General features: G+C 26.2%; 2 protein-coding genes across 19 annotated transcripts in view; one reads left to right on the top strand and one right to left on the bottom strand.

Annotated features, from left to right (window-relative positions):
• Positions 1-12,668, bottom strand: part of Svil (Supervillin) — a 1,072,938-nt gene that overhangs the window by 196,317 nt on the left and 863,953 nt on the right. The window lies entirely within an intron of this gene.
• Positions 4,370-10,991, top strand: LOC142233600 (uncharacterized). Its single transcript, XM_075304589.1, has 2 exons — positions 4,370-4,867; positions 10,413-10,991. Exons 1-2 carry the CDS (start codon positions 4,502-4,504, stop codon positions 10,758-10,760), a joined length of 714 nt encoding a protein of 237 aa, XP_075160704.1. The 5' UTR covers positions 4,370-4,501; the 3' UTR covers positions 10,761-10,991.

The following is a 12,668-nucleotide window of genomic DNA, read 5'->3' as shown; positions in this document are numbered from 1 at the left end:
GTTTCCGAACCGCCCTCGTATAATCACAGTTGCCACTCGAGCCAAAATTAATTTACCAAAATATTAAGAAATTTTCTTTCCAAAATTTTATTTCTATAGAAAATTTTGTCAAAATTTTATTTCTATAGAAAATGTTGACAAAATTTTATTTCTATAGAAAATTTTGACAAAATTTTATTTCTATAGCAAATTTTGACAAACTTTTATTTCTATAAAAAATTTGGTCAAAATTTTATTGCTATAGAAAATTTTGTCAAAATTTTATTGCTATTAAAAACTGTGTCATAATTTTTTGCTATAGAAAATTGTGTCACAATTTTATTGCTATAGAAAATTGTGTCAAATTGTATTTCTATAGAAAATTTTGTTAAAATTTTATTTCTATAGAAAATTTTGTCAAAATTTTATTTCTATAGAAAATTTTGTAAAAATGTTCCTTCCATAGAAAATTCTGTCAACATTTTATTTCTATAAAAAATTTTGTCAAAATTTTATTTCTATAGAAAATTTTGACAAAATTTTATTTCTATAGAAAATGTTGGCAAAATTTTATTTCTATAGAAAATTTTGACAAAATTTTATTTCTATAGAAAATTTTGTCAAAATTTTATTACTATAGAAAATTTTGTCAAAATTTTATTGCTATAAAAAATTGTGTCACAATTTTTTGCTACAGAAAATTGTGTCAAATTGTATTTCTATAGAAAATTGTGTCAAATTTTATTTCTATAGAAAATTTTGTTAAAATTGTATTTCTATAGAAAATTTTGTCAAAATTTTATTTCTACAGAAAATTTTATTTCTATAGAAAATTTTGTCAAAATTTTATTTCTATAGAAAAATTGGTCAACATTTTATTTCTATAGAAAATTTTGTCAAAATTTTATTTGTATAGAAAATTTTGTCAAAATTTTATTTGTATAGAAAATTTTGTCAAAATTTGTCAACATTTTATTTCTATAGAAAATTTTGTCAAAATTTTATTTCTATAGAAAATGTTGTAAAAATGTTCCTTCCATAGAAAATTCTGTCAACATTTTATTTCTATAAAAAATTTAGTCAAAATTTTATTTCTATAGAAAATTTTGACAAAATTTTATTTCTATAGAAAATGTTGACAAAATTTTATTTCTATAGAAAATTTTGACAAAATTTTATTTCTATAGAAAATTTTGTCAAAATTTTATTGCTATAGAAAATTTTGTCAAAATTGTATTGCTATAGAAAATTTTGTCAAAATTTTGTTGCTATAAAAAATTGTGTCACAAATTTTTGCTACAGAAAATTGTGTCAAATTTTATTTCTATAGAAAATTGTGTCAAATTTTATTTCTATAGAAAATTTTGTTAAAATTTTATTTCTATAGAAAATTTTGTCAAAATTTTATTTCTACAGAAAATTTTATCAAAATTTTATTTCTATAGAAAATTTTGTCAAAATTTTATTTCGATAGAAAAATTTGTCAACATTTTATTTCTATAGAAAATTTTGTCAAAATTTTATTTCTATAGAAAATTTTGTCAAAATTTGTCAACATTTTATTTCTATAGAAAATTTTGTCAAAATTTGTCAACATTTTATTTCTATAGAAAATGTTGTCAAAATTTTATTGCTATAAAAAATTGTGTCACAATTTTTTGCTACAGAAAATTGTGTCACAATTTTCTTACTATAGAAAATTGTGTCAAATTTTATTTCTATAGAAAATTGTGTCAAATTTTATTTCTATAGAAAATTTTGTCAAAATTTTATTTCTATAGAAAATTTTGGCAAAATTTTATTTCAATAGAAAATTTTGACAAAATTTTATTTCTATAGAAAATTTTGACAAAATTTTATTTCTATAGGAAATTTTGACAAAATTTTATTTCTATAGAAAATTTTGTCAAAATTTTATTGCTATAGAAAATGTTGTCAACATTTTCCTTTTATAGAAAATTTTGTCAAAATTTTATTTCTATAAAAAATGTTGTCAAAATTTTAGTTCTACAGGAAATTTTGTCAAAATTGTGTTTCTATAGAAAATTTTGTCAAATTTTTATTTCTATAGAAATTTTATGGAATAGTGGGTCTGCCACCATACCTAACCTAACCTAACTTGAAATTTAGTAAATAAATGTTTGTTTATGTGTGTATATGGAGACTATATCAGATTTTAGATTTATAAGAACTATTTTCGTTTGAGCTGTAGAGGAATCTTAAATGTATCTTGTAAGCGTGCAAGAAAATTACGAAATAACGCCTTGGTTTGAAATAGAATTTCTGTAGATTTTTTACTCCATTATTCGGATGAGTACGAGAAGTATAATTTTGGAAATTTTACTTTGGTCTATATGAAGGCTTTACCAAAAACAGAACCAATAAAAACTATATTCACAGGTTTTGGTGGGCCTAAAATACCTCTGCATGTCCATTTTCAAAAAAAATCCAATAAAAATTTAGGTTTATAGAAGCCCAAGAAGTCAAATCGGGAAATCGGTCAATACCAAATCAAATAGAGAAGGCGGTCAATTTCATTAAAATCGGGTAAAAATACGGTTTATAGAAAATACCTCTAGATTTCCAATTTCAGGAAATTCGGATAAAACTTGCGGTGTCAATGTGGTCGCTTCAAAAAACATGAACAGATATAGCCCACTTGCGACCGTTTACTGCTTACACTCAAAAAAAAATCAGGGTGATTGTTTCATTATTGAAAGATGTCCAGCAAAAAAATTATAAATTTGGAAGCACTCAAATAATGGTATAAGGCTAGAAAGTCTTCTCAAGCTTGATAAAAAGATGTAGATAACGGTGACGATGAAATTAGCGCAGTTGAGTTGCACTGGTGAATTCTTTATTAATTCATCAATGAATTCCTTGCAAGGGTAAGTGATGCTTGAATTTGCTTCCTTTACGAAGCAGTTGAAAATTCAGTTTTTTGCTGGGTGTAGTTTGATTATGACAGACAGACGGACATCGTTAGGTCTACCTGATCAAGACTATACTTTATTTAGTCGGAAATGGATATTTCGGAAAGGTACACTTATAAAGGGTGATTCTTTTGAGGTTAGGATTTTCATGCATTAGTATTTGACAGATCACGTGGGATTTCAGACATGGTGTCAAAGAGAAAGATGCTCAGTATGCTTTGACATTTCATCATGAATAGACTTACTAACGAGCAACGCTTGCAAATCATTGAATTTTATTACCAAAATCAGTGTTCGGTTCGAAATGTGTTTCGCGCTTTACGTCCGAGGCTCATTTCTGGTTGAATGGCTACGTAAATAAGCAAAATTGCCGCATTTGGAGTGAAGAGCAACCAGAAGCCGTTCAAGAACTGCCCATGCATCCCGAAAAATGCACTGTTTGGTGTGGTTTGTACGCTGGTGGAATCATTGGACCGTATTTTTTCAAAGATGCTGTTGGACGCAACGTTACGGTGAATGGCGATCGCTATCGTTCGATGCTAACAAACTTTTTGTTGCCAAAAATGGAAGAACTGAACTTGGTTGACATGTGGTTTCAACAAGATGGCGCTACATGTCACACAGCTCGCGATTCTATGGCCATTTTGAGGGAAAACTTCGGAGAACAATTCATCTCAAGAAATGGACCGGTAAGTTGGCCACCAAGATCATGCGATTTGACGCCTTTAGACTATTTTTTGTGGGGCTACGTCAAGTCTAAAGTCTACAGAAATAAGCCAGCAACTATTCCAGCTTTGGAAGACAACATTTCCGAAGAAATTCGGGCTATTCCGGCCGAAATGCTCGAAAAAGTTGCCCAAAATTGGACTTTCCGAATGGACCACCTAAGACGCAGCCGCGGTCAACATTTAAATGAAATTATCTTCAAAAAGTAAATGTCATGGACCAATCTAACGTTTCAAATAAAGAACCGATGAGATTTTGCAAATTTTATGCGTTTTTTTTAAAAAAAAAGTTATCAAGCTCTTAACAAATCACCCTTTACCATCATCACCAATCTACGGTGAGGGGTGTAATAAAATTGTGGTTTGAATTGGTAGTAAGATTTATGGTTAGTTACCTTGTAAATTAATCAAAAAATAAATGCTAGTATAGGTATTCGAGAAATAATATTTTGGAAGATCTAAAGTTAATGTAAGTCGTGGTACACCATCGAATGCCTATCTCGGAAAGTTCAATTTCAAAATTCACTCTTACTCAGAGTAGTACGTCAATGATGATTGCACTAAAAAACAAAATACAAACAATTTTCACCGCATTTGATTTTGATGTTTATTCTTAAGATAAGGCCCCCATCTACATGTCTGCATTTGAATATGCTTTGGTCTCAAATGCTCTAATGATAAGCAAAGAAAACATTGAAAATAATATTTGCGAAAAAAGGTATCTAACTCACATCTGTAACTCCCTTATCGAGATCCAAAAAGGCTATAAAATATCTAGCCAATGATCTTACTAAGAACAGTCGCGACCACTCCTTCGAGCTACACGAATCGATCAAACGAAACGAAAACGGTACCAGAATCGACATGAATCAGTGCGGCAAACTTTTCATTTGCCTTTTAATCCTAGTGATTAGCGGCCATGTATCTGCTCAGAGTAGCCACAATATAGCGAATTTGTTTTTCCGATCACGTATGTCCTCTCAAGATCCAGCTGTGACAATGGCCTGCTTTAATGAATACATGATTACGACGAGTGCCGTTGGCGAATCCTATAGTTCATCTTATAATAAATGTCTTATGGATGCTAAAGCCGGTAGAGATACCATCGAAAGCGAAATGGCACCAGCACGTTCTAAGATTATTGAAAACGCAAAGGATGTATGCCATACTATGTCATTGTGTAATGAAAAGAATTCAACTTTGGGAATTTTTACATGCCACTCGGAAATTGTAAGTATCTGCTGTGAAAATAATATTGATACACAGAAAAACAAATTGGCAAAAACTATTTTCAATTAAAAAATTGATGGGAGTTTAAAATGTAACCAGCCTACGGGAAATGGATCAACCACATAACCGGTACAGGACTAGTTCCTGGTGCGTATGGACCAGTCCCAGTTCTGATCAAAACGTATGGAAGGGACCGGTCACTTTAACATGGGTTTGTCATTGACGGGGTAAATTTACATTTTAGGACGCGTCTTGGACTCATCCCAAAGGACACGTCCTGGGACAATTTAGCAGGAGCACCCCATAGACAGATCCTCAGGAACCAGTCTCGGACAAACTATGTTTCAATTTGGGCATACCAATCGAACCCGAAATGAAATTGCAACTAACTGGAGCACGGGTACCAGTTCTGTGATAGGTCCGTCAGTGGCAATTTGCACCAAATTCCCGTAGGGCAATTAAAAAATTTACTGAAACAATCAAATTAATATATAAGATTATTTAAGAAATTGATTGAATTTTGTTTTTTCGTTTTCAATTAAAATTTTAATTATCACAATTGACAATTTAATTAAATTAAAAAAGATTTCCAATTTATAAATACATTATTAGTTAATATATTTCGGGATTAGAAAACAAAAACAAATATTAATAATCGAAAATCGCAATTTTTCAATTAAATCTAAACACTTTTGCATACGTGTAAACCAATTGAACCCCTCAGAATTCGCTTGAAAGTATTTTGCTTTCGAGCAATTTTTATTGGATTTGGCTCAATTGGTGTTTACTTTCGGGTTCATACTCCTATTTTCACGATTCACGATGTCTGTCACGATGTCATAGACATATTTCGAAGCATCGCTATCGTATTTATGGAGCATTTCTATCGACACGAGCCTGTTTTTGAGAGATCGACAAATTGTGTGGGATCCAACTCGAACTATTCTTTGATGGACAAACCTTCACGAGATTCTTCTACGAGAGAAGTACGATCTGGGTTGAATCGATAAACAATATTCCTTGACGGAGCTTCATCGTCAAAAATTGAATTAATGCAATCGATGCAATATTGTTGAGTTAATTCACGTTGAAAGATGTTATTTCTATAGAAAATTTTGTCATTTTTTTAATTTAATACAAAATTTTGTCAAAATTCTATTTCTATAGAAAATTTTGTCAAACTTTTATTTCTATAGAAAATTTTGTCAAAATTCAACTTTCTATAGAAAATTTTGTTAAAATTCAAATTTCTAAAGAAAATTTTGTCAAAATTCTATTTCTATAGAAAATTTTGTCAAAATTTTATTTTTATAGAAAATTTTGTCAAAATTTTATTTTTATAGAAAATTTTGTCAAAATTTTATTTCTATTGAACATTTTGTGAAAATTTTAATTATATAGGAAAGTTTGTGAAATTTTTATTTCTATAGCAATTTTTGTCAAAATTTCATTTCTATAGACATTTTTTTCAAAATTTTATTTCTATAGAAAATTTTGTCAAATTTTTATTTCAATACAAAATTTTGTCAAAATTCTATTTCTATAGAAAATTTTGTCAAAATTTTATTTCTATAGAAAATTTTGTCAAAATTCAACTTTCTATAGAAAATTTTGTTGAAATTCAAATTTCTATTGAAAATTTTATTAAAATTTTATTTCTATAGAAAATTTTGTCAAAATTTTATTTTTATAGAAAATTTTGTCAAAATTCTATTTTTATAGAAAATTTTGACAAAATTTGTTTTATCGAAAATTTTGTCAAAATTTTATTTTTATAGAAAATTTTGTGAAAATTTTATTTCAATAGAATTTTTTGTCAAAATTTTATTTTTATAGAAAATTTTGTCAAAATTTTATTTCTATAGAAAATGTTGTCCAAATTTTATTTCAATAGAAAATTTTGTCAAAATTTTATTTCTATAGATAATTTTGCCAAAATATTATTTCTATAGGAAATTTTGTCAAAATTTTATTTTTATAGAAAATTTTGTCAAAATTTTATTTTTATAGAAAATTTTGTCAAAATTTTATTTCTATAGATAATTTTGCCAAAATATTATTTCTATAGGAAATTTTGTCAAAATTTTATTTTTATAGAAAATTTTGTCAAAATTTTATTTTTATGGAAAATTTTGTCAAAATTTTATTTTTATAGAAAATTTTGTCAAAATTTTATTTCTATAGAAAATTTCTTCAAAATTTTATTTCAATATACAATTTTGTCAAAATTTTAGTTTTATCGAAACTTTTGTCAAAATTCAAATTTCTATAGCAAATTTTGTCAAAATTTTATTTCAATAGAAAATTTTGTCCAAATTTTATTTCAATAGAAAATTTTGTCCAAATTTTATTTCAAAAAAAAAATTTTTCAAAATTTTATTTCTATAGAAAATTTTGGCAAAATTCAAATTTCTATAGGAAATTTTGTCAAAATTTTATTTTTATAGAAAATTTTGTCAAAATTTTATTTTTATAGAAAATTTTGTCAAAATTTTATTTCTATAGAAAATTTTGTCAAAATTTTATTTCTATAGAAAATTTCTTCAAAATTTTATTTCAATATACAATTTTGTCAAAATTTTTGTCAAAATTTTTGTCAAAATTCAAATTTCTATAGAAAATTTTGTCAAAATTTTATTTCAATAGAAAATTTTGTTAAAATTTTATTTCTATAGAAAATTTTGTCCAAATTTTATTTCAATAGAAAATTTTGTCCAAATTTTATTTCAATAGAAAATTTTGTCAAAATTTTATTTCTATAGAAAATTTTGTCAAAATTCAAATTTCTATAGGAAATTTTGTCAAAATTTTATTTTTATAGAAAATTTTGTCAAAATTTTATTTTTATAGAAAATTTTGTCAAAATTTTATTTCTATAGAAAATTTCTTCAAAATTTTATTTCAATATACAATTTTGTCAAAATTTTAGTTTTATAGAAACTTTTGTCAAAATTCAAATTTCTATAGAAAATTTTGTCAAAATTCAAATTTCTATAGAAAATTTTGCCAAATTCAAATTTCTATAGAAAATTTTGCCAAATTTTATTTCTATAGAAAATGTTGTCAAATTTTTATTTCAATAGAAAATTTTGTCAAAATTCAAATTTCTATAGAAAATTTTGTCAAAATTCAAATTTCTATAGGAAATTTTGTCAAAATTTTATTTTTATAGAAAATTTTGTCAAAATTTTATTTTTATAGAAAATTTTGTCAAAATTTTATTTCTATAGAAAATTTCTTCAAAATTTTAAAAAAATTGTATATTTTTTATTTCTATAGAAATAAAATTTTGACAAAATTTTCTATGAAAATAAAATTTTGACAAAATTTTCTATAAAAATAAAATTTTGACAAAATTTTCTATAAAAATAAAATTTATCAAAATTTTTGTCAAAATTCAAATTTCTATAGAAAATTTTGTCAAAATTTTATTTCAATAGAAAATTTTGTTAAAATTTTATTTCTATAGAAAATTTTGTCCAAATTTTATTTCAATAGAAAATTTTGTCCAAATTTTATTTCAATAGAAAATTTTGTCAAAATTCAAATTTCTATAGGAAATTTTGTCAAAATTTTATTTTTATAGAAAATTGTGTAAAATTTTTATTTCAATAGAAAATTTTGTCAAAATTTTATTTCTATAGAAAATTTTTTCAAAATTCAAATTTCTATAGAAAATTTTGTCAAAATTCTAATTTCTATAGAGAATTTTGTCAAAATTTTATTTCTATAGGAAATTTCTTCAAAATTTTATTTCAATATACAATTTTGTCAAAATTTTAGTTTTATAGAAACTTTTGTCAAATTTCTATAGAAAATTTTGTCAAAATTCAAATTTCTATAGAAAATTTTGCCAAATTCAAATTTCTATAGAAAATTTTGCCAAATTTTATTTCTATAGAAAATGTTGCCAAATTTTTATTTCAACAGAAAATTTTGTCAAAATTTTATTTTTATAGAAAATTTTGTCAAAATTCAAATTTCTATAGAAAATTTTGTCAAAATTCAAATTTCTATAGAAAATTTGTCAAAATTCAAATTTCTATAGAAAATTTTGACAAATTTTATTTCTATAGAATATGTAAAATTTGGTCCACATTTTATTTCTATAGAACATTTTGTCAAAATTTTATTTCAATATACAATTTTGTCAACATTTTATTTCAATATACAATTTTATCAAAATTTTATTTTTACAGAAAATTTTGTCAAAATTAAAATTTCTAAAGAAAATTTTGTCAAAATTCAAATTTCTATAGAACATTTTTTCAAAATTTTATTTCTATAGAAAATGTTGTCAAAATTTTATTTCTATAGAAAATTGTGTAAAATTTTTATTTCAATAGAAAATTTTGTCAAAATTTTATTTCTATAGAAAATTTTTTCAAAATTCAAATTTCTATAGAAAATTTTGTCAAAATTCAAATTTCTGTAGAGAATTTTGTCAAAATTTTGTTTCTATAGGAAATTTTGTCAAATTTTTTTTTTGATAGAAAGAATTGCGATTTTTTCACCATTTTTGTCAAAATTATATTTCTATAGAAAATTTTGTCACAATTCAAATTTCTATAGAAAATTTTGTCAAAATTCAAAATTTTTTTGGGGTCAAAAATAGTTTGATATTATCTCATCATTTACAGTTACATTACGATTCGCATCCGATAACTTTGACTCTATCTTATGCCGATCTTTTGTCAAATGCTGATATTTTTGCCGTTCTTCGAACACAATTTAATGGTAAATTCAATGAATTCACAATCAACTTTTCGATGTGGTTGCCAGATATCGATTGTTGGAATTGGTTCATTATCAAAAGTCGATTAGTAAGCTTTTGCACACAAATGATAGCTATCTTTTCGGTACACACAAAAAATTTTTTTTCTGATTCAATCACCAAATTAATTGATCCAATTAATTTTTTAATTGAAATGTCTTCAATCACGAAAATGATAGTATCAATCACAGTTTTAATTGGGCATAGAAAAAATTCTTGATTAAAAAATTAATTGATTTTTTCAGCAAATTTCAATTAATTTTTTAGTTGATTCAATTAAAAATTTAATTGATGTTGATTGCAAAACTCAATTAATTTATTTATTAAAAAAGGTAACTATTTTTAATTACTTTCTGAATTGGCTTAGAGTTTTTATTTGGATTAACAAATTATTGTTTGAAATACATTTTTAATTAAAAATTAAAAAAAAAATCAGTACTTTTTTTAACTGAATTAGTCTTCCGAATTTGATTAAAAAGTTAATTGTATCAATTAATTTTTTAATAAAAAATTTTAAAATTTTCAATCATTGACTTAATTAACTTAATGTTTGTATCATGATTAAAAAGTTAATTGTATCAATTAATTTATTAATTGAAAAAATTTTCAACTTCAATTAACTTTTTAATTGGAAATATTTTGGAGATATTTTTTTCTGTGTAGGGAAAAAATCCCTTTTAATTTTTATATCCGATTTTTATCATACCAATTTATATCATAATTTAACTCCAAGATCTAATAAAAACTGGTAATTCATACAATTTCTTTTAGGGGGCCATGAATACTAAAGCTGTCTATAGCATTTCAGGCAATGCTTCCGAATATGCCAATGAAATCCATGAGAAATATCGCCTTATCGATTTGAAACATGAGCAATGCTGCAAATCAGCTGAACGAAAATATGTTGAGGATACTGCCGTAGTTTATCGCACTCTGCAGAAATGCTTAGAAGGTGGTGCACCAACGACAACAACAACATCAACATCATCAACTACTACAACAACTACTTCGCCTATGATTACCTCATCATCAATTTCACCTGAGGAAACTGCACCATTTGCTCTAACTGGAGAGAGTATAAAAAAAATGGCAGCACCAGTATTGAAAATTTTCAACTAAATTAAAATGGATTGCATTTAAAAATCTTACCAAAAAATCCATATTAGCTTACCTGAAATCAGAAAGAGAAAAATTAAAATTTGAATAATTTTTCAGTAAAAAGAAGAAAAAACAAATATTGCTATATTTATATTACAATCATATGAAAAATGTATTTGTATTTACTATACAATTTGAACATACCAAATAAATTATCATTTGACCTTGATTAGCAATATTGCCGAAGAGTAATACATTGCATTTCAATAAATGAACAAATAATTTAAAACCTATTATAATGGCCTTTGGTCAATAGATAATCATGGAACAAAATTTCTTTCTTTTGAAAATAAAAACTAAAATAATTTTTCATTTTTTTCCACAAAACGAACTTTCGAGGCCTGAACTTTTGCAGTAGCAGCAACGCAAACTAAATGCGGGATTTATTCTATGTTTGAGAATTTATTCCGTTAAAATCACCATTCGACATCCCTCGACTTCAATTCGTACCCAATATCCTTGATTTTAAATCATACCCAATAGTTTCGATTGATAGAAAATGACTTGGCGTGTAACTTGAAGTGACGGTTTGGTAAGCGCTGCATTTTGAAATTTGCTCCCCTTATTTAAAGTAGTATGTCGTATTTTGTATCTTTATTTTTAATTTTTTTTATACCCTCCACCATAGGATAGCCACCATATAAACCGATCCCCAGATTTGGCTTGCGGATCCTCTAAGAGAAGCATATTTCATCCGATCTGGCTGAAATTTGGTACATGTTGTTGGTATATGGTCTCTAACAGCCATGCAAAAATTGGTCCACATAGGTCCATAATTATATATAGCCCCCATATAGGTGGCAGCCCGATGTATCAGGCTCACTTAGACTATTCAGTCCATTGTGATAAACCGATCCGATTTGACTTGCGGATCCTCTAAGAGAAGCATATTTCATCCGATCTGGCTGAAATTTGGTACATGGTGTTAGTATATGGTCTCTAACAACCATGCAAAAATTGGCCCATATCAGTCCCCTATATAAACCGATCTCCAGATTAAACCTACGGGGCCTCTTGGAGGAGCAAAATTCATCCGGTCCGGTTCAAATTTGGTACGTGGTGTTAGTATATGGTCCCTAACAACCATGTCAGAATTGGTCGATATCGGTCCATAATTATATGGAGCCACCATATAAACAGATCCCCAGATTTTACCTCCGGAGCCTCTTGAAGGAGCAAAATTCATCCGACCCGGTTGAAATTTGGTACATTGTGCTATTATATGGCCGATGCCAAAAATTGGTACGTATCGATCTATAGTTATATATAGCTCCCAGATAAATCGATCTCCAATCACAGAAAAATCATGATTGCCACTCGAGCTAAAAATAATCTACCAAAATTTTATTACCATAGAAAATTTTGTCAAAATTTTATACTTCTATAGAAAATTTTGTCAAAATTTTATTTGTATAGAAAATATTGTCAACATTTCATTTCTTTTGGAAATTTTGTCAAAATATAATGTGTGTAAAAAATTTTGTCAAAAATGTATTTCTATAGAAAATTTTGTCAGAATTTTACTTCTGTAGAAAATTTTGTCAAAATGTTATTTCTATAGAAAATTTAAGGAGCACCTCTTAGTTGGAGAGGAATATTTTGCAAAATCTTCCAAAACATAAACCAATCACAATTTTCAGTGTGGGTAAGTATCGCTTTGTGAATATATACAACGTTTCTAAAGGGTGGTTAAATTGTAAGGGCCGATGTTGAATGTGAACCACACCTAAACCACCAAGTTTTTTTCCGTATTTTATTTGACATTTCTCTATTCCAGACTTATTCAATTTGAACCATGGAGAGATACACAATCCAACAACGTGTTAAATGGTTCCAAGAAATGGCAACAGTGGATGATCAATTTTCGAA

Source organism: Haematobia irritans, chromosome 4 (genome assembly GCF_050003625.1).
Source record: "Haematobia irritans isolate KBUSLIRL chromosome 4, ASM5000362v1, whole genome shotgun sequence".
NCBI classification, from domain to species: Eukaryota; Metazoa; Arthropoda; class Insecta; order Diptera; family Muscidae; genus Haematobia; species Haematobia irritans.
The sequence above is the reverse complement of the archived record's forward strand: the minus strand, read 5'-3'. Positions and strand labels throughout refer to the sequence as shown.

What these genes read in the sequence shown, in the direction of transcription:
- LOC142233600 (XM_075304589.1), top strand. Translation starts at nt 4,502, where the DNA reads ATGAATCAGTGCGGCAAACTTTTCATTTGCCTTTTAATCCTAGTGATT. An exon ending in TTACATGCCACTCGGAAATT is followed by an intron (nt 4,868 to 10,412) that starts GTAAGTATCTGC and finishes AATTTCTTTTAG; the next exon opens with GGGGCCATGAATACTAAAGC.